The sequence below is a fragment of the Callithrix jacchus genome, chromosome 5 (assembly GCF_049354715.1).
Source record: "Callithrix jacchus isolate 240 chromosome 5, calJac240_pri, whole genome shotgun sequence".
In the NCBI taxonomy this organism is placed as follows: Eukaryota; Metazoa; Chordata; class Mammalia; order Primates; family Cebidae; genus Callithrix; species Callithrix jacchus.
In genome coordinates this window covers 147367164-147389392 of record NC_133506.1, presented here as the reverse complement: position 1 = coordinate 147389392, position 22229 = coordinate 147367164, and the positions used below count along the sequence as shown (strand labels likewise).

Below are 22229 nucleotides of genomic sequence, written 5' to 3'. Positions count from 1 at the left end.
CTACAACCATCTGATTCATTCCTATAGAATTTAAGGACCACTCCTAACTAGACATGTAACACACAGAACAGTAAATTTATTCACACAAATACTGAGTAGGCACACTGCTCTGGGTATCACTGAGCTAAAAAGTCCAAGAAAAAAAACAACCCCTACTGCTCTCAACCTATATGACTAAAGAAGGAGATGGAAGGAAGATCGACATAACTCTCCACACATTGAGCTATGAATCAGATCAGAAATATTCTTGGGCATTTATTTACACCTGTTCTCTATGCCTCTCTGTTCATCCAGAACCAATATAACACTCTGATTCACCCCAGACTCTAATCTTATACTGCTGAAACAAAAGTCCCCTTACCTCGGTCTATGAAACAAAGGTAGGCATGGGGAGACTTTCTATTTACACAGAATATGTCAAGAAGTCCGTATGCCTTCTGAAATCTTTCTTAAATCCAGTTCAAATGTTATCCTTCCCTTTTTACTACTTCTCACCACTGTTTTCATTTGTCTCTGTTTACTGTCCTCTGTTATTCTATAGATTCCCATGTTTCAAAAAGAACAAAACAAAACAATTTTAGATTAGAAAGACTTAAAATCATCTACTAGTACCTTCTTACAGAACTGAAGACTCTAAAACACAGTAACCAAGCGGTATGCTGAAAATCACACAGCTACTTTAATAGAACCGGGACCATGTTCTAAAGGCAATTGAGTCATAATACACTGAAAGCCGTCCTGAGAGTAGCAAAAGACTTTGCTGCAGCTATAGATCACTGGATCGGTAACTCGAATTAAAGGGAATCCCTACCCACTCCCATCCATCCCCTACCCCCTAATTATGGGACAAAATAACAAATTCAATGAGATTTAAACAGGAAGTTCACAGTAGGAACTCTTAAACCTATCAGGACACATTAACCAGGGATTCCACAACCAGTAGATTATCTACCAGCAGCTATTTAAGCCTTACCTGACAGGTCTCCAAGCCAGCTGCAGCAGCCACATCCCTCTCTGCGCCATAAACGTCTCGCCTCAGTTTTCTGAAATTCCCAACTGGGAAGGGAATATAGCCAGCAGGCACTCCCAACCCTGTTATGATTCTACAGTTCTACTGTTAGTAACCTTCCCAGGGGCATCACATTCTGTGTCCTTACACACACATACACAGTGAAGCTTCCTTCTAGGATGAGCTCCTCATTATAGGGCAATTAAAAGGTCCACTTCTCAAAAACCTTGAGATCCCTGATCTTAATCATAACAGTTGTTAATTTACTTATTTTTTTAATGTAGAAAGCACTCTCCAAACTAAAGAACTTGGAAAGATTTGAATGATTCTGCTGAATATACCTGAAAAACAAAGTAGTTACAAAGAATGGAAACATGCAATTTAAAAATACAAATACTTTAACGGGTTATAAGAATGCTTTAGCATCTCAAAACACACAGTGACTCTAGTGTTGATCCTGTTAAAACAGGCACATTTCTGTTCCTCATTTGACTATTCATCTGCATATTCTTGAACATTTGCAGTTTTTAGTTCTTCAAAGATGTTTATTAATTAAAATTCACTTTACTTAAGAGATACCTACCAATTACAAAATTATTTTCTAAGACAAAAACGAAGTCTTATATAGAATAAGCATTTATTAAGCACCATTTATATCTAAATTTGTACTAGATGAGAAATGGCATGGTTCCTTCTTAAGCATTTTGTGAAATGTTTAGGAAATCTAATTAATATTTTAAAAAAATTAGAAGGATACTTTAATACTAAACTACCACTATTAAGTACAAAACTAATTTGAATAATTCAATTTAGACAGAAATATCAAATTAATTTGAGCTATAATTATTTGACTATCCCATAGAATCCATTTAACAGTAAACTTCTGAGAAACAATTACAAGGAAAATCTGTTTAATGTTTATTAAAATTGGTAATGTTTAAGAACTATATAAATATGGTTATAATTTTTATTTTTAATAATTATACCCCTTAGTAAAACACAAAATGATCTCAAGCAAAAGCTTATGGAGTTTTAAATATACAGCCCTAAAATACACAATGAAATTTTAAACCTGAGCTTAGATATTCACCATCTTTAGGACCACAGATTCAACTTGTTCTCCTGAAAAAAGAAGTTTCCAAAGAGTTTCCATTCTCCCAATGGTATACTCCTTAGCTGTATATCATAGTAGTAACATAGCTGGCTAGACCTATCTGTGGATTTAATTTTACCCACACTAGTGTTCCACTCCTTATGACTTACAAGAGTCCACAATTTTGGACCTATACAATTCGTTGACTATTACTTCTTCCCAGTTGCCTGATGCCATATTGTCTTAGAAACAAATCAGTTATATGGACACACATAGAACTAGCTGAAAAATCAAATAACTAAAAGAAGTATCATGTAGGAAAGATTTTTTTTCCCATTCAACAAAAAAGGAGAGAACTAGGACAAGTGGATGGAAGATAGACAAGACAGACTTTGGTTTAGCAGAAGACTGAGTTTTCTTTTTTATTCAAACTGTTACAATGTACACTGGGCTGGCTGCCTTGGTTAGTTAATGAATTCCTTATATTACTGTAAGTGACTATGCAGAGAACAGATGACAAATCTGTCAGATATGCCACCTCTAGAGGTGCACAAGTCTGAACTATGTAAATCCCAAAGTTTCTACTTAGATCGATAAAGAGTATCATGTTATTGCCTAAACTAACTACTACATAATTTAAATAAATTAAACCTCCATTTTCTTATCTATGACATGAAATGCCATAGACCTAATCAATCACAGAATTTTATTTTTTAGCATAAAACTTTAAAACTGAAAACAATCTGCTTCCCCCCATCCTTCAATATTGTAACAGTAAATTAACTATTTTTAGTTTACAACATTCATAAAAAGTTTTGATATTTCTGAACAAGAATGACAAATATTAATTTCTCCTTTTTCTCTCCCTTCTGTTTTTTCCCTTACATCTTTCTCTAGCTAAAAATGTTTTTTAAAAAAGGGTATTAGCCAATTTTATCCACCAATTTGGCACCAAACCTCAGGAATATGTAAGAAACGACTGTTCAGTATTTTTTAAAAACTGGATCTAAGAACATAATTTTCTTTAGATTTATTTTTCTAAAAACCTATAATAAACTTGGTAATAAATGAATACAATTATTTAATAATGCTATTTTTGATATAATAATTAGATGATTCTCCCTCTATCAATCATGAGTTTGCCTTAATAATTTGCAATAAAGGCTGAGTAGGGTGGCTCACCTCTATAAGTCTAGCGCTTTGAAAGGGTGAGGGGAAAGGAACACTTGAGGTTAAGTCTGAGACCAGCCTGGGCAACATAGTGAGAACTCATCTCTACAAAAAAGAATTTTAAGAAGAATTTTTTAAATTGCCATGTCTGTAGTCCCAGCTACTCAGGAGTTTGAGGTAGGAGAACTGCTTGAGCTGCAGCTGGAGGCTGCAGTGAGCTATGATCATGCCACTGCACTCCAGGCTGGATGACAGAGTGAGACCCTCTCTCTAAAGTAATAATAATTTACAATAAAACATATCTAATGATTTTTAAAACCTGCACTATTTTCATCTTAAAGGCACGAATACTGAAAAATGCTGAAAGTCACTGAGGCTCTTTCTCTTATTTATAAATCAATAATGACATTTGCAAATATAAGAACTCACCTCTGTCCCTCCCAGGGGCCCACACAGAATAATTAAGCAGAAGAAGAGATGCTCAATTCCTGATATATATAGTTGTGCACTAAACCACCAAATGATATACAAGAACACTATCCAGAAATATATGCTGCTCCTGCTGCACTTACAGTCATTTTCAAACACCCTGTGGTGCTCTGAATTTGTTAACACTGCGGTAATTAGAGTACACGAAGACTTAGTTAACCAAGTCTACTATTAAATAAAAATAGGAAAAATTCTGATGAAAAAGGACATTCAGCAATTAGTTCTCATGATAAAATTATTTTTCATGGCACAAAAATTAAAGCATAAACTATCATTTCATAACTTTGTTTCCAGAGATCTAGTCAAAAAAACCTCTGCCTAAGCAAGAGCTAGTAGAAAAATGTATCCTTAGGCTATGCATTACTTAAAAGTATTCTTACTATATAACACTTTGGAAATTAATCTTGTTAAAGGTGTGTTAAACCAATGGTTCTCCAGGAGGTGAATGAAGGTTGCAGTGAGTTGAGATCAAGCTACTGCTCTCCAGCCGGACAAGAGCAAAACTTAGATTCAAAACAAAAACAAACAGTGGTTCTGAACTCTTGAAAGGCTGTGAACCTCTGAGAGGAAAATAAAAGCTGTTGCCGGAGAAAAATGCATATTTACAAATGAAAATATGCATATAATTGTAGGGGTTCTCAAAGACAATGAAAGCCCAAGTGCCATATCTTTAATATCATTAAAACAACTACCTTCACAAAAGATACTTGGAAATGTAGCTATTGTTCATAGGTTCAATGTGCATAACAAAAATGTATCTATCAGGTTCTTGATTCCTTAAAACAGAATTAAATGGGTATGTATACAATTTGATAGAAATATATGCCACACATTTTTAATGCCTTTTAAATCTAATTAGCTGTGATTAAATTCAAATATTTATATAAAGTTTTCTTTCTTACACTTAGGCATACACTAAAAACATGATTTATTTTTTCTTAAGTGATCAAAGCAAAGTTTTAAAAAAGCAATGTGATTCACTCAGAGACTCCTTTGTTCCTTAAAATTTGAGGAACATATGTACTTTCCCATCTGTAATAAAAATGGCATTACTCTAGTATACAAAGTGCCAAAGTATTTAAGATTTCATATTTTGTAGTAATTTGACATATAAGGGCAATCATTTTGGGTATAGAAATTTTAAAAGAAAATTAAAAACTTGTAACTAAAAATTATCAATGAGTTACACCTGTAGTAGACAGTAAGCATTAAAAATAAACTAAATCACCCCTAAAGTAGGTAAATAAACTCTACATTTACTCTCTAACCTCACATTACAAATATGAAGAATCCTTCCTTAAACAAATTAACATTTGTGGGTAAGAAATGATGGAAGACACTGAGAGTACAATGGTTTTTCCAAAAGGCAGACATAAATTTTTTCTTTGCTCATCTCCAGAGAGTGTTAAGCCAATAACCAAACAGAAAAAATAATTATGCAAAATCATTGATTTCATTATTTTTTGAAAAAACATTTTAACTGTGTTGTCGTGAATAAAGAGCACTTTTTAAATAATCGCTATTAGAATTCATTAATACATTTCATAGGATATAATGACCTATTTCCAATAGTTCCAGAGAGTGATTAGTTTCATCGTTAAGAGGAGCTAGAATAACCATTTTAATGCTAGGGCTATGTAGAATAGTATTTCAGCTAATTTAATTTTTAAATTAATTAATTTCATCCTAAGTTTCAATTGTGAGGTCCAATTGGGACCAATGAATACAACTACCTCCAAATAAGCTTATACCTATACCATAAGCATTAATGAATTTTCTTAAACTGAATGTTTTTAAGATCTAAAATTCTCTTTAATATTTTTAACTCTCCCAACTGCAAAGGCTAATTTTTTTTTTGAATGGCAAGTCTAAATTAGGCCGATGAAATAAGTTAACAAATGTTTATTTCTGATACAAGGAAGTATTGTTAGGCCAAAATAAATTGGCATGTGATTAAGAAGGCCAAAGTTTTCTGATTGGTATATGGATCCCATTACTGCAGGTATTTCAGAAAGAGACTTATAAAGGTGAATTACACACACTCTGCTCAGATTTCTAGACAATGTCTAAGAAATTTTAGATGTATACCTAACTTGTAGATTATGCTTATGTAAACAAAGTGAATACAACTCAATGAGAGAAAAATCATAGTAGTATAGTTGTAGTAGTATATTACTTACAATAAAACTTTTAGGCTACCAGAGATATTCAATTCTGATACTGCTCTCTAGGGAAGAAAGGAATCTTACAAATTTAACTGAACCTGAAAAAAAAAACCAAAGTAGAAGAAAAGGTAAGGGAACAAGTTGGGGGAGGGGAGTTGGAAGGGAGGCAGGTAGTGAGAAAGAGAATGGTGGGGAAATGAGGAGCTGACAAAAATCTTTGACAACACAAGGTTATTAAAGCTCTAAGTACACTGATACTTTATATGCTAAAACAGATGCTCTGTTCCACTGTGTTATCCTTATCCTCACCCATTCTTCTTCCCAAAGAGGTCCTTGAATTAGATATATCAGCATTTAACTCAAAGATTTATCTTACCAATTGGGTTAAGCCCTGGAGGCAATACCAGTCCCGCCGCTTTGTTTTACTGTGTACATATATATTTCATTTTGTTTCTGTTTTAGGTTTTTTTTATTTTTAATTTTTTGAGACAGAGGCTTGTTCTGTTGCCCAGGCTGGAGGGAAGTGGCGCAATCTCAGCTCACTGTAACCTCCACCTCCCCAGTTCAAGCAATTTTCTATCTCAGCCTCCGGAGTAGCTGGGATTACAGGCGCCCACCACCATGCACAGCTACTTTTTGTATTTTTAGTAGAGACAGGGTTTCACCATCTTGGCCAGGCTGATCTTGAAATCCTGATCTAGGGATCCACCTGCCTCAGCCTCCCAAAGTGCTGGAATTACAGGTGTGAGCCACCATGCCCGGCCTTGTTTTTTTTTTTTTTAAATATCCAAGACCAAGTGATGATTTTCCTGCATAGGTTCTAGAAGCATAATTTGTGTGTGCAACTCAAACATTTTATAAATAAGATAACAATCTGCTCAGCACTATGAATTCAATATGATTGTGCATACCACCTCACTTTCCAAAACAAGGTACACAGCAGTGGAGATGAGTGATGTTAATTTTTAAAATGTAAATATTTTTATATTAAAATAAACATTATGGAGTAGTAGGTGCATGAATTCTTAATGTAAAAAGGAAGACTGCAAAGAATCATAGATTTCACAAAGGGCCACATCGAACTATGCCTTCAGGACTCCTGGAGTACAAGCACATTTGCCCAAATTCTTCTGCCCTTATGGTCTTATGGGTACACTTGGCAGAAGGTGACTAAAAGGTGTTTTTCTCTACTGCAATGACCCCTAATGTACTATTTTTTTCCTACTACTGTTTATAATACTTATAATACTTTAACCAATTTAAAATTACTACTACAGCATTTATAATCAAATATCTGAAAGGGAATATCATCTAAAGATATATTTAGAATATTATAAATTATTTTTTAGAAATTTAATATAAAAGGAAGACTCTGAGGCATATGTACATAAATATTCCCTCTATTTCTGATGCCTTTTTAAGTTTGAGTGTCACAGCACAGACTTAAAAATAGAGAAATACAAAAAGATCATTTTTTTCCTAAATAACCATACCATTTTCCCCTTTAAATTTTTTTGTGAATTTTATATATAGAAAGCCTTATATGTAATTTCATTCATATTTAAATTTTGCTTTAAAATTCTCAACTACACATTTGGCCTATGGTACCAAAAACTAGAACAGAAAGTTCATAATGTGTTCAAATGTGAATCATTCAAGTATACAATTTCAGTTCTGATAACAGTAAATGGTGCTTACAGATTTGGTATCTGGAACTCACTGAAAATAGTTACTCAACTTACCTGGCGCTAATCCAGCAGTGGCAGAGCTTCCCATGGATGGGTGAGAGAAAACTTGAGAGAAGGCAGACATATTTGACTGGGACACGTTATTCAGCCTGGAGGTTGATCCTCCTTTAGGAATAAACTCGCTTGCAGTAGGATTTGGTGTCTATTTAAAAATCAAATATAGTAAGTTAACACACTTTAAGCCCCAAGACATTGAATCTACTAGGCATTATTTCACAGTGCTTTATTTACTGAGTAAAATATGTTATTGAAAAGATTAACAGCTGTTTTAGGTTCCATATTTTGGTATGTCATAATTAAATTAATTTCTTAAGGGAAATTTGATAATCAAATGTGAATATTTTAATAATTTCATTTGCAGAATTTTAAATTCGGTAATGTGTAAAATTTGTCTTTATTATTGAGCATGCATCATTACCAAACTACTATGTTTTACAGACTGGGAGGTTGAGATTACCTCAAAACTGAGCAACAAGTTTCAAGTTTATTATCTTTAAACCACTTCTACCAAGATAAAGGCCAAAACTACCTTTCTTCCAAAATTAATCACTTTCTTTTTTGTAGGTACTTCAAGCATCTCCCTAATAGTATGGTATCATGTATTTAAGTAACAAAGTAAAGGTTAGAAAAACATTTAAAAACAAGGCAAACATGGAAGGAATCAATATGTTAGAAATGAAAGAGATCCTAATGGCCATGCAGTACCACAGGAGACTTGTTAAACTGAAAAATATTTGACTATGAGATTACATGGAAAACATCTTTTTCACAGTGGTACTATGCTACAACTTTTTATACATTCAAGTGGCATGATATTTTTAGCTTTAAGAAATACTAGAATATGAGTCTATACTTAAGATTCATAAAGTCTCTATATTGTCCACATTAAATATCCACAGGAGGCAGAAAGAACAACTTTCCTATTTAAATTTGAATGAGAGTTCAAAATACTGCCAAGTTAGAGTTCAAAATACTAGACCTGGAAGCTAACAAGTCACCAGGCTAACCTAAATGTAAACTCCAAAATGAGTATTATCAGTTATGTGCCAGCTAAAGTTAAGTAAAAAGTGACAAAATATAGAACAATGCTAAATCTGGACTTAATTAAAATGTACTATAACTACAGAATCCATCTTTTACTGCCACATCTAAGGCATGAATTTTGGAGAAAGTATTATCAGGCCTGAGGCAAAATGTATTTTCCAAAGGGGGGAAAAAATCCTCTTTTATGACTTAAAATGTATTTTAAAAACATTTCCAATGTAACATTCCCCAAAATAGTGGTAGTTTCTCTAAATGGATGGCCAATTCCTTGATTTCTGGAGTAGAGCACAAGCCACTGCAGTACTTCCTATTTTAAGGAAACAAATGGCTACCAACAGAATGAAAAGTATGTCAGGGCTGGTATGTCCCAGTTAAACCTAAATCTTAGAAGTTGAGGGTCAAGATAAAAGCCACTGATATCTTGATAAGAGAGTCCAAAATGGCCAGAGATGTGGACTTCAGAATTACACAAGATTACTAGGAGACAGCAAAATTAACATAAGGAAAATAATATACAATTATGAATATTTTAGTATGTTCCTGAGAAATAAGTATTATCCAGTTTCTATTTCATATACATCCTACAATTACAGTAAATAACAGATTTCAAAAATGAGTTTCTCTAACCTTACTATTTTGAAAGCCTATTTTTATTATTTTGAGACCTATAAAGGGGGAAAAGGCGGTGAAAGACCATCCTACCTTTCCTAACAAATTATAAATGACCTCCAAATATATTAGACTGGAAGTTATTAAAATTAATCTAACTATTAAGATTTACACACAAAACTGTAACTTCTACAGATTCAACAACTATGGATGCCAAAACCTACCCAACAATGAATTTGAATTAAGAAAAGGATGACATAAAACCCCTTCTTAATTTAGTATTTCTTAATTTGGTGGTTTGAGAGTTTTTGTTCAACTGTGAGCACTTGAGATTAAAGATAAAATAATTTAACAGCAGAAAAAATAATTATGTAAGATTTAGGTACAACTACACACAAAAAAACTAGGAATAAGAGAGTAGAACTATTATTAATAGTTAACATAAATTAACTGTAGCTAGACCAGAGAATGATCAAATACGTTTAACATAAAAATCAGAAATTAATACCTTATCTAGAATACTTTTTCATGATAAAAATCTTTAAAATAACATACAATAAAGATGCACTCTTAAAACTTCTTTAATATTACTAATTTAAAATATAAACCTTTTTTTAAACTATGAAATCTATTAAAAATAGTATATAGCTGTAACATGTTAAGAACAGTTTTTTGAAAGATAAGGCAAAACTGGTAACTAAAACAAGTATCACATTAAAATGAAACAACTTTTCAGAAAAGAAAGTTGTTCCTGCTATTTCTTTCAGGTTTAGGAGGCAAAGGTTTTTTCTATTAGAAGACCCAAGGACTTGAATTATATAAATTATCTGACTAACTTCAACAACAATAAGGAGTTTGGGATAAATAAGAAAAATAGAAATAAAAAAATTAAAGTTTTACTATCCCTGCCCTATGTTTGAATAATTCTTTCCCAAAGACATAGATATTTCTCTATAGTATTAACTTTTTGGTTTCTGTAAAATATACAGATAACACACTCATTTCTATTCATAATTTAAAGCCTAATTTACATTGATGTTTTAAATAGTTCTAAATGCATATTTTAAAAAGTTAATGTTCATTTAATATTTTAGATTCTCATACATTCAAATTTATCCCACAATTTTCTTTTCTTTCTTTCTTTTTTTTTCTGAGACAGTCTCACTCTGTTGCCCAGGCTGGAGTGCAGTGGCACAACCTCACCTCTCAAGTTCAAGTGATTCTCCTGCCTCAGTCATCCTAGTAGCAGGGATTACAGGTGTGCATCACCAAGCTTGGCTAATTTTTCTATTTTTGGTAGAGGCAGTGTTTTGTCATGTTGGCCAAACTGGTCTCGAACTCCCGGCCTCAAGTAATCTGCCCGCCCTTGCCTCCCAAAGTGCTGGAATTACAGCACTTATGTGATTCACTGTGCCCAGCCGGCCCCACAATTTTCATGTCAAAAACAACCAAGTACTTCTTATATATTGAGTTCTCCAAAATGACATCATTCCCCCAACTTTCAAAAATGATGCCTACCAATACCCTCTAGACCCAAATATAATAAATCAAGAATCTTGACCATTAGCTTAAATGTTATTGTAATTATAATCATTATATCTTAAATGAGATAACGTGACAGTCCAGACATCCCACCTAATACAACTGATGATTCCCTATCTATAAATGACCAATAAGGGTTTTTAACAAATAATTGTCTGATAAAGTTTAATACAATTTAATGCTTTTCTACTATACTATTATTCAACAGAAACTATCATTTTTATAATAAAATTCAGTATTTTATACTCTGGTGGACTCTACCAAAAGTAATGCTTAAAGACTACATTAAAATACCTACAAATTAAAGGGCTAACTTAATAAACAGTGCAATAAGATAAAAGTACAGCCATTAAAATTTTTGTTTTGTTTAAGACAGAGTCTCGCTACGTCCCCCAGGCTGGAGTACAGTGGTACAATCTCGGCTCACTGCAACCTCCACCTCCCAGGCTCAAGAGATTCTCTTGCCTCAGGCTCTTGAGTAGCTGGGACTATAGGCATGCACCACCATTCCCAGCTAATTTTTGTATTTTTAGTAGAGACAGGGCCTCACCATGTCGGTCAGGCTGGTCTCAAACTCCTGACCTCAAGAGATCCGCCCGCTTTGGCCTCCCATTACAGGTGTGAGCCCCCATGCCCGGCCTAAAAAAATTTTTTTAATTAGGTAGAAAGACAAGAAGTTTCTGTTGATAAAAATAGAACATAAGATATATAACAATTCATTGCATATACGGCCCAAAAAGGCCTATAAAAAATAGTTGTCATACAATGATGGGATGAATAATTGAGAACTACTAACATTCTTGAATACTTGTCAGGGTTTCTTTAATCTCACAGTAGACTCATGAAACTATTGGACAGCTCCTTAAAAAGCACAGCTTGCTTTACGTGTCTTAAAGGTTTTCTAAATTGGTATCATTTATCTTTCTATCCTCTGACTGAAAACCTAACTTAGTGATTTTTTCTTAACAGCTTTATTTAAGATACAATTGACATATAATACACTGCACATACTTAAAACTTTCTGGTAACTCATGACAGGTATACAACCTTGAAACCATTACCCAAATCAATGTAATGACTATATCCATCATATTAAAAGTCTGCACAGGCCTTTTCTAAACCCCTCCCTCCTTTACAACCCTGTCTGCTCTCTACCCCCAAGTCTCCAGGAAACCACTGATGAGTTTTCTGTCACTATGAAATTAGTCTGCATTTTAAAAAAAAGTCACACAAATGAGACATATATGTATGTACATATTTTTTTTACTGGCTTTTTTTCTCATTAAACTTTGTTTTAATGGGTCTCAAAGTTCTGTGACAGAATTTTGGTCAAGTTGTTTCCATTAAAACATACTAATTTTAAAAACTTGTTACTTGGCTGGGTGCGGTGGCTCATGCCTGTAATTCCAGCACTCTGGGAGGCCAAGGTGGGAGGATCACAAGGTCAAGAGATTGAGACCATCCAGGCCAACATGGTGAAACCCCATCTCTAATAAAAATACAAAAATTAGCTGGGCGTGGAGGCTGAGACAGGAGAATCACTTGAACCCAGAAGGCAGGAGTTGCAGTGAGCAGAGATCATATCATGGCACTCCACCCTGGCAACAGAGCAAGACTCCATCTCAAACAAACAAACAAAAAACTAGTAACTTAAAACTGCCACATGCAAAAAAGGAAAAGAAAAAAAGCAGTCCACAAAACATTCTCCTTTCCTTCTGAAGGTTTTACAATGCATTGTTATTCTTTAACCAGTCTTTTATTATTAAACTTAAATGGCCAATTGAAACTAACAGTTCTGAGACCACTCTTCCACCACTGATTAAGACTACAGTGGCACGTATTAGGGATAATATTTAGTCTTCTGAGCTTTCTGGGCAAACTTGGTGACCTTGCCAGCTCCAGCAGCCTTCTTGTCCACTGCTGTGATGACACCCACAGCAACTGTCTGTCTCATATCACAAACAGCGAAACAACTCAGAAGAGGAGTCTGAAAAGCTCTCAACACACATGGGCTTGCCAGGAACAGTATCAACAACAGCAACATCATCAGACTTCAAGAACTTGGCCATCCTCCAGTTTCTTACCAGAACGGTGATCAATCTTTACCTCCAGCTCAGCAAACCTATGTGGCAATTTAGTACAGGGGCATAGCCAGCACTGATTTGGCCTGGATGGTTCAGAATAATCACCTGAGCAGTGAAGCCAGTTGCCTCCACTGAGGTCACTTTTGCTGTCAGCAGCAACACTGCCACAACAAACATCTTGGACAGACACATTCCTGACATTGAAGCCCATAATGTCTCCAAGAAGAGCTTCACTCAACACTGACTAGAGCAAAGGCGACCACCATAATGGGTTTGAGAACACCAATCTCCACTTGGTCCACAGGTACAGCACCAGTACCACCAATTTTGTAGACATCCTGGAGAGAAAGGCGCAAGGGCTTGTCAGTTGGACAAGCCAGTGGTAGGATGCAGTCCAGAGCCTCAAGCAGTGTGATTCCACTGGTGCTGCCATCTTTATTGGTGACTTTCCATCCCTTGTACCAAGGTGTGAACATTTGGCTCCATAATGTTGTCACCATTCCAATCAGCAATTGGCACAAATGCTACTAAGTCAAGATTGCAGCCAATTTCCTTAATTTAAGTGCTGACTTGCTTAATGATTTCCTCACATCTCTTCTGGCTGTAAGGTGGCTCAGTGGAATCCATTTTGTTAACACCAACAATTAGTTGTTTCACACCCAGTGTGTAAGCTAGAAGGGCATGGTCACCGGTCTGCCCATTCTTGGAGATACCAGCCTCAAATTCACCCATACCAGCAGCAACAATCAGTACAGCACGGTCAGCCTGAGATGTCTCAGTCATCATGTTTTTGATGAAGTCTCTGTGTCCAGGGCATCAACGATAGTCACGTAGTACTCACTGGTCTCAAATTTCCACAGGGAGATATCAAGTGAGATCAGGTTCAGGCTCAGCCTTCAGTTTATCCAAGACCCAGAAATACTTGAAGAAGCTCTCTCCCATCTCAGCAGCCTCCTTCTCCAATTTTTCAGTTCTTTTGTTGATTCTACCACATTTGTAGATCAGATGGCCAGCTGTGGTGGACCTGCCTTGAATCTATGTGTCCAGTGAAGACAATGCTGATAAAAGTCTCCTCCCATTTTGGCTTTTAGGGGTAGTTTTCATGACACCTGTGTTCTGGTGGCAAACCTATTGCAAAAAAGCTGATTGGCTTCTTTCACTTAGCATCAAGATTCATCTGAATCAGTGCATCTAACAATACTTAATTCATTTGTATTATTAATATTCAACATCATCAATATATTATAATTTGTGTATCCTTTTATGCATTAGATACTTAGTCTCTTTCCAAAGTTTGACTATTACAAATAAAGCTATTGTGAAGACATATACTCTAGTGTTTGTACACAAATACACACTTCATTTGTATACATACATTTCGTTATTCTTGGTCAAAAACATAGCAGTGAATGATCTGGACATAATAATACATATATATATAACCTTTTTAAGTTAGTAAACTGCTTTTCAATGTAGTTTTTTTTTTTTAAATTTTTTACTTTTGGAGACAGAAGTGCTTTGTCACTCAGGCTGGAGTACACTGGAAAGCTCATTGCTCACCACAGCATTCTGGGCTCAAGCAATCATCTAGTCTAGTTGTATTATTTTAATATGTCCACCAGCACTGTATGAGAGATCAAGTTGCTCTACGTCCTCAGGAATACATGCGTTGGTTGGTCTTTTTCATTTTAGACATTCTAATAGGTGTGTAGTGGTATCTCATTGCAGTTTTAATTAGCATTTCCCAAATGACTTAATTACCATTTGATATCTTCTTTGAAGTGTCCACATTTTTTTGACTACTTTTATTGCTTTTTAAAATTTTCTATTATGAAGTTGTAAGAGTTCACCAAATAGTCTGTATTGAAGTCCATTGTCAGATATGATATTCACAAATATTTTCTCCAGGCCTATGATTTGTCTTTTCATTCTCTTTCAAAGAGCATAAGCTAGTAAATTTTGAAGTCCACCTTCTTTTTTTTTTTTTTGCATTTTTTTCAAAAACAATTATTTTGACATAAGATTCACAAGAAATGGTACCTTCACCTTCTTTCATGATAGGTAACATCTTACATAACCATGGTACGTTTTCAAAACCACAAACACTGGTGCAATACTTTTAGCTAAACTGCCCACCTAATTTGAATTTTACCAGGTTTTGAGTGCAAAAAATTCACTCAATCTGACCGCAGTTTTTGAAGGATATTGTTTTCAAGTATGGAATTCTAGGGTGACACTTTTTTTCCTTCCTATATTTTAAAGATACTGTTATACAATCTATGGTTTGTATTATTTCCAATGAGAAATCTGCTATCGGTACTGTCGGTTCTCAGTATCTGCAGGGGGTTGGTTCCAGGACCCTCCTCCAGCCCCGCCGCAGATACCAAAATCCACAGGTAATCGAGTCCTTCATATTAAATGCCTAATGGTTTTATGTAGTCTATGCACATAGGTGTATATTCCTGCATACCTTAAATCATCTCTAAATTACTTACACCTAATGAAATATAAATGCTATATAAATGTTATACGGTATTTTTTATTTGTATTATTTATATTGTTGTATGGGTTTTGTTTTGGTTTTTATTTTTATTTTTTTGGGGGGTGTTTGAGTTCTGTGGGTTTTTTTTCTTCTGGATCCATGATGGCTTGAATCCAAGAATGTAAAACCCATGGATATGGAATGCCATTGGTATCACTGTTCATCAAAAATGGTTTGGTTTTTTGGTTCTGCTGATTCTTTGATGTGCCTTGGTGTAATTTTCTTCATGTTTCTTTTGCCTGTGATTCACTGGACACCTTGAATCTGTGAGTTTAGTTTCATCAAGTTTGGAAAATGTTGTCCATTATTTCTTAAAATACTTTTTCTGTACATTCCACCAGCCCCATCAGGAACCCCAATTACAAGGATATTAGGTCACTTGATGTTATCCCACAGCTCACATTTTCTCTGAATGTGGTTTTTGGAGCAGTGTCTGTTGCTATACCTTCAAGTTCACTAAACTGTTCTGTAACATTTACTGCCATTCATCCCATCCAATGTATTTTTCATTTCAGACACTATAGCTTTAAACTTTCAAAGTCTGATCTGGATTATTTTCTTATATACATATATATGTTTCGTTTCTGTACTAACATGTTTAATCTTTCCTCTAAGCTTCCTCAACATATGAAATAGTTATAGTAATTATTTTTCATGTTCTTACTTCTGAATCATTTCTGGGTCAGTTTTGAACAATTATATTTTCTTCTCTTATGGATGTTACTTTCGTTCTTTGCCTATCTGATAACTTTTGATTATTATAGCAAATAATGTGACTTTTATTTGCTGGGTGCTGGATATTATTGTATTCCTATAAATCTTCCTGACCTTTGCTCTCTGTTCTAGTGAAACTGCTTAAAAATTAGTTTGATTCTTCCAGGTCTTGCTTTTAAGCTGTTAGGAGGAACCAGGGAAGAATTTATTCCAAGGCTAATTTGGCCCCACTATTGAGGCAAATGCCTTCCAATTAGCCTTACTTGGTACTTCAAGAATTATGATGTTTTCCAGTTTAGCTAGCAAGAGCAGGAACTTCTGGCCATGTATGAGTTCTAAGAATTGTTGACTGGGAACTTCTTTTTCCAGCTCTGGTAGCCTCTTCATTTACATCCTTAATTCACATCAGCTAAACATTCAAGAGGGATCCCTTGGCAAATTGCCAGAGTTCTCTCCATATCTGAGCTCTCTTCTCTTCAGTATGTTTTCTTGGATGCTATTGCCACCATGGCCACTGTGGACCTCCAGTTTGGTCTCCTCAATTCAGACAGATCAGCAGGCTCCACCTGATGTCCCCCTTTCTGTACAAGGTTGGGAAATTCTCCCAAGGTAGTAAGCTGAGTTAATCACAAAGTTCACCTCATTTGTTTTCCATCTCTCAGGGATCACTGTCTTTTACTGTCTGGTAACTACTCTCTTGAAAACTTGTTACATATGTTTTGTTTAGTTTTCTAGCTGTTTCTGAAGAGAGGGTAAGTCTAATCTTTGTTCTTACATCTTGGCCAGAAGACAAATCTAGTGGTAATGTTTAAAAACATTAAGGATTTCTTTGACTTTGAGTTATCGATATATAAAATTTAGCCAACTCTTTTTGGTTAAACACCCACTAGAAGAGAAGTGATCTACAGGGACCATTTCAAATAACTTGTGAGCAATTCAAACTACTTTTATAAAGTTGGTTTTTCAAGTTTTGTTCTGCTTTCCTTATCATCTCTTTCCTAAATAGATACTATGTCACATGCACAGTTCAACTAACTGTCCTTTTGATAATGCCCACATCTTTGAAGCACCAAGTAAGAGTCTACTTTATACAAATATTTCTCCAATTCAATTACTTCTACCCATGCCACTGGGAGTGACTTGGCAACAGCAATGGGCAGTAAAGTATTAGGAAAAGCAGAAAAGAGGATACTAATAATGAGGGAGAAAGACAGGGTTGCGGAATTTGTTTTGCCTTGTTAAAGTGATCTAAAAATACATAAAAAGATGAGACCCAGCCAGCCATGGCTGCTCACACCTATAATCCCACAACTTTGGGAGGCCAAGGCGGGATGACTGTTTGAGGTCAAGAGTTTGAGACCAGCCTGGCCAACAAGAAGAAACAGGTGTGGTGGTATGCACCTGTGGTCCCAGCTATTCAGAACTGCTTGAGCCCAGGATTTGAAGGCTGCAGTAAGCCATGTCTATGTAACCACCCTCCAGCCTGATTGACAGAGTAAGACCCCATCTCAAGTAAAATTGAGCTCCATGGACATAAAGAGCAGCCCAATTCAGACCTAATTTTACTATTCTTCAGTGTTAATAAACAACACAGGATAAAGAGGAAGAGAAGAAGATGGAAAGGAGGAAGTAGATGGTTAACAAGAATCCCCAAGTTCATATAAGGTTTTTTCTGTTGTTATTTAATGAATTGTTATTTCCACTTATTTCAAGCACATACAAATATGACCAATTTAAAATTTATTATCAAAATACACTCAACTTCTGGGTTAATCAGAAACCGACCTCTTCAAAACCTGCCAAGTTTAATCTTAAAAAAAAAAAGTTAAAAGTGACAACTACATACAATGACTCCTGAAAAATTAGTCTAAATAATATAGTTTATAAACTTTCTGAAGCAAACTAGGCCCTCTGGTTTAAGCAGCTCAATAAAGGAAATATAATACTCTAAATCAGATAAAATTGATGGAGAAGGCAGAAGAAAGCTAATTACTAATATTTCCAAACGATTCATATTAGCATTCTAAATAAAAATTCTCCTATTTATAACTTGACAATTTTAAGAGGAAAGTAGCATGTGAATGTTGGAACCTGGCAAATGAAGATCAATTAGTAATAAGCTTTACATTATGACAGAGGAAAACAAAAATTTTTATGATCTCAGTATTATGCAATTCTCTGTACATAACAACCTGAAACTACAGACACATGGTGGTGGCCAAAGCCACGCTGCCTAACGGAGGGAGAAAGGGAGGCCGCAAAGGCAGGGCGAGGCAGCATACAAGCCCTGAGGAGATTTACGTGCAGCTCCAGGCTGAGAAGCAGAAAGAAGGCCGGGGAAGAAGAGGAGCAAAAAGAAGGTGGAGATAGGGCTGCAGGTGACCCCAAAAAGGAGAAGAAATCTCTAGACTCAGATGAGAGTGAGGATGAAGAAGATGACTACCAGCAAAAGTGCAAAGGCGCTGAAGGGCTCACTGACATTGAGAACCCCAACCAGGTAGCACAGACAAGCAATAAGGTCACACAACTGGATCTGGAGCTTTCAAGGAGAGAAGGAGACAAAATTGAGAAGCAGTAGGCAAAAAAGCGTTACGTGAAAACGCACTTGGCCGGGAAGAGCAAGCCAAGGCAGACGCGGCCTGGTTGGCCATCATGTAAAAACAGCGGGAGGAGGCTGCAAGAAAGGAGGAGGAGGAAAGGAAAGCAAAAGACGATGCCACATTGTCAGGAAAACAAATGCAGTCACTCTTCCTAAATAAGCAAGCATAATCCATGGGAGAAAATGCCGGGGACCTGGGCCATACTGCCAGGACCTCTGCTGCATCTCACCCACTCTGTACCCTGGCGCTGCTGCAACAGACCCTCATGGCCAGGAGCCCCTCACGGCCTGGGGCCTCCTCTTCATCTTGGCAGAGAAATTGTTGGGGAGATGTGGGGTGGGGGAGGGGCAAGCTGCTATCTTTGAGACACAAAGATGCAGGACAGCATGTCATAAGTAACCATTTGAATGTTTTTTGCTGTTTTCAGAATTCAGAGCCCTTGCTGGGGGGCGCCTGGGAGATGGGGTATGAAGAGCTTTCCTTTGTCTGGTAGATACCACGTAAGGGGGTGGTCGTGCCAGTAGGCAGCTGCTGATAGGTTTGCTACAACCAGCCCCAGAATGTGTTGCCTGGGTGCTCATTCTGAAAGGGGCTGTCATCTGGAAGCCTGTGCCCCTGGGTGCTCGAGGGTATGGCTTGTCCATCCTGTCTGACCGAGGCCTCGCCTCTCTGTCCTTCCCTACCTGGTTCCTACCCACCTGGCCAGGGTCAGTGCCCATTTTTAATCCTACCCATCGATCATTTCAAGAAACCTCTGTTTACTATGCAGCACCCAGGCAAAACATGCTCCACAAATTCAACTTGTATATTTGGCAGATTAAACTTGACATTATTGTTAAAAAAAAAAAAAGAAACTACAGACACGTATATTTCCCAAGATAGTTGTAAGTTCATCCTTCACAAAGTTTGCCAGAATGGATAATACTATAAACATTTCTAACAATCTCCTGGTGTACCTTTTATGAGAACACTTTGATAATATTATCAAAATGAAAAATAAGGCTGTGCAGTGGCTCACACCTGTCATCCTATCACTTTGGGAGGCCAAGGGGGGAGGATCCCTTGAGTTCAGGAGTTTAATATCAACCTGGGCAACACAGTGAGACCCCCATCTCTACTAAAAATTAAAAACAATTAGCTGTGCATGACAGCACACATCTGTAGTCCCAGCTACTCTGCAGGCTGAAACAGGAGAATGACTTAAGCCCAGGAGATCAAGGCTGCAGTGAGCTGTGATCATGCCACTGCACTCCAGCAAGGTAAAATGAGAAAGGGGAAAGGGGAAAGGGAAAAGAAGAAAGGGAAAGGGGAAAGGCAAGAAAAGGGAGGAGGGGGAGGGGAGGGGGACGGGGAGGGAAGGGGAGAACAGGACAATAAGCAAATAAGCATGCCCTATGATTTCACAAACCCACATCTAGGAATTAAAGCTAAGTAGAAAAATGATACGAATAGATAACATTAAGGTTAGCACAGAATTTTCTAAATTATAATTTACAAAAAATGTATCTACCAATAGGATTTTGTCATGTAGACTGTGGAACATATCATAAATGTATAACTATTAAAAATTGTGAGTTGATATATTTTTATTAAACATGGAAAGAGACACCTATACTACTGACTCAGTAAAAATAAAAGATAAGCTAGAGAACAGCAATGAAACTAAATTGCTATTTATGTAAAATAGTTTCCTTATGCCTGAGAGGGAATGGGGTAATGTGTGTGCATGCAAGTGTGTAAAAACTTGCTAAAGATGGTCACTAAAATGTATCAGACATGTTCTCTGTGGGCGGTGACCTATGGATATTTTTGCTTCTTTGTACTCTTTTTATTTGAGTCTGAGTCTGACTCTGTCACCCAGGCTGGAGTGCAATGGCTTGGTCTCAGCTCACTGCAACCTCCACCTCCCAGGTTCAAGCAAGTCTCCCACCTCAGCCTCCCGAGTAGCTGGGATAACAGGCACACACCACCACACCTGACTAATGATTGTATTTTTAGTACAGACGGGGTTTCACTATGTTGGCCAGGCAGGTCTCAAACTCCTGTCCTTGTGATCCACCCACCTCAGCCTCCCAAAGTGCTGAGATTACAGGCGTGAGCCATGGCGCCCGGTCTTCTTTGTAGTCTCTTCCATAGTATCTGATTTTTTTTCAGTAGTGGATTCCACCAACCACAGATAGAAAATATCTGGGGTAAAAAAAATTTTTTTTGATGCAAACAAAAACAAAAATAGTATACCAACTATCTATATAACATTTACACTGTAATAATTATACTGAAGGACACACATAGATTATATGCAAATATTATGCCTTAAGCATCCCAGTATTTTGGTATCTGTAGGAGATGGGGAGGTTGTTGCTAGAACAATTCCACAGAATAAAGAAGGATCACTGTATAATTTTTACAAAAAACTTTTAAGAAAGTTCAGGATTTCTAAATCATAAAATCATTTACACCATTCCCTTTTTCATTTGCATATCATCACTGAATGAAATGGGATTATCATAAGAATTCACATGGATTATACAACATTTAAATTCAGACCAAAAGAATCAACACACATAGAAAGAAAAATCTGTATCTGAGGAATAGAAAACATTTAAAAATAAAACCAGATGTCTGCATCTGTTACAAACTAGGTATCCCTAATCAGAAAATCTAAAATCTGAAATGCTCCAAAACCTGAAACTTTTTGAGCTCAAACATGAAGCTCAAAGTAAATGTTCACTGCAGTATTTCAGCCTAGATTTTCAGGTTTAAGATGCTTGACCAATAAATATATCCAAACATTCCAAAATCAAACAAACAAACAAACAAAAAAACACTTATAGTCCCAAGTATTTTGGATAAGGGAATCTGAACTTGTATTTAAAAGAATCAATTTATATGTCAAAGTGCTCCAATAACAGTAATTATTAATAATCACAGGGCATACCACCTAGTTTATTCTATCGCTGTCCCTAAGAGGAGCAAAAATATCTACTTAGGTCAGTGAATAAATAGTACAGAAAACTGAGACTATCACAACATTCCAAAGAGGCAAAAATTACTTTATACAGCTACAATTATTTCTATATGTATGCATATCTTCTATCCATAGCCGTAACAGTAAACCTATTTGTCACATTTCCACAGTAAGTAATTTGTAATACTTAGATGTATTCTTCCTAACAAAAATCCTGCCATATTTAATCATAACATTTAACATATATTAAGATTTTCAAATGCTTTCCAAAATGATATTTTATTTCATGAAATTGTACCAAGGGAAAATTCACAAAATTATGTAAAGCATTACATTTCAGGATATACATTAGGCTAAATACTCATCCAGTTAATAAATAATCCAGGTCCATTCATTCAATTATTTCGATATCTAATATATAAAAACTGTGCAAGGCACTGTGAGGAAGAAAT

General features: G+C 35.9%; 1 protein-coding gene and 1 pseudogene across 5 annotated transcripts in view; one reads left to right on the top strand and one right to left on the bottom strand.

Annotated features, from left to right (window-relative positions):
- Window positions 1-22229, bottom strand: part of PAN3 (poly(A) specific ribonuclease subunit PAN3) — a 163317-nt gene that overhangs the window by 71147 nt on the left and 69941 nt on the right. For all 5 annotated transcript variants that reach the window (XM_002748916.7, XM_008998068.5, XM_008998069.5 and 2 more), the window contains one exon: window positions 7669-7816. In XM_002748916.7, the coding sequence (XP_002748962.1) occupies window positions 7669-7816 (148 nt within the window). The remainder of the gene's footprint in view (window positions 1-7668; window positions 7817-22229) is intronic.
- Window positions 18418-18979, top strand: LOC118154038 (28 kDa heat- and acid-stable phosphoprotein pseudogene; annotated as a pseudogene).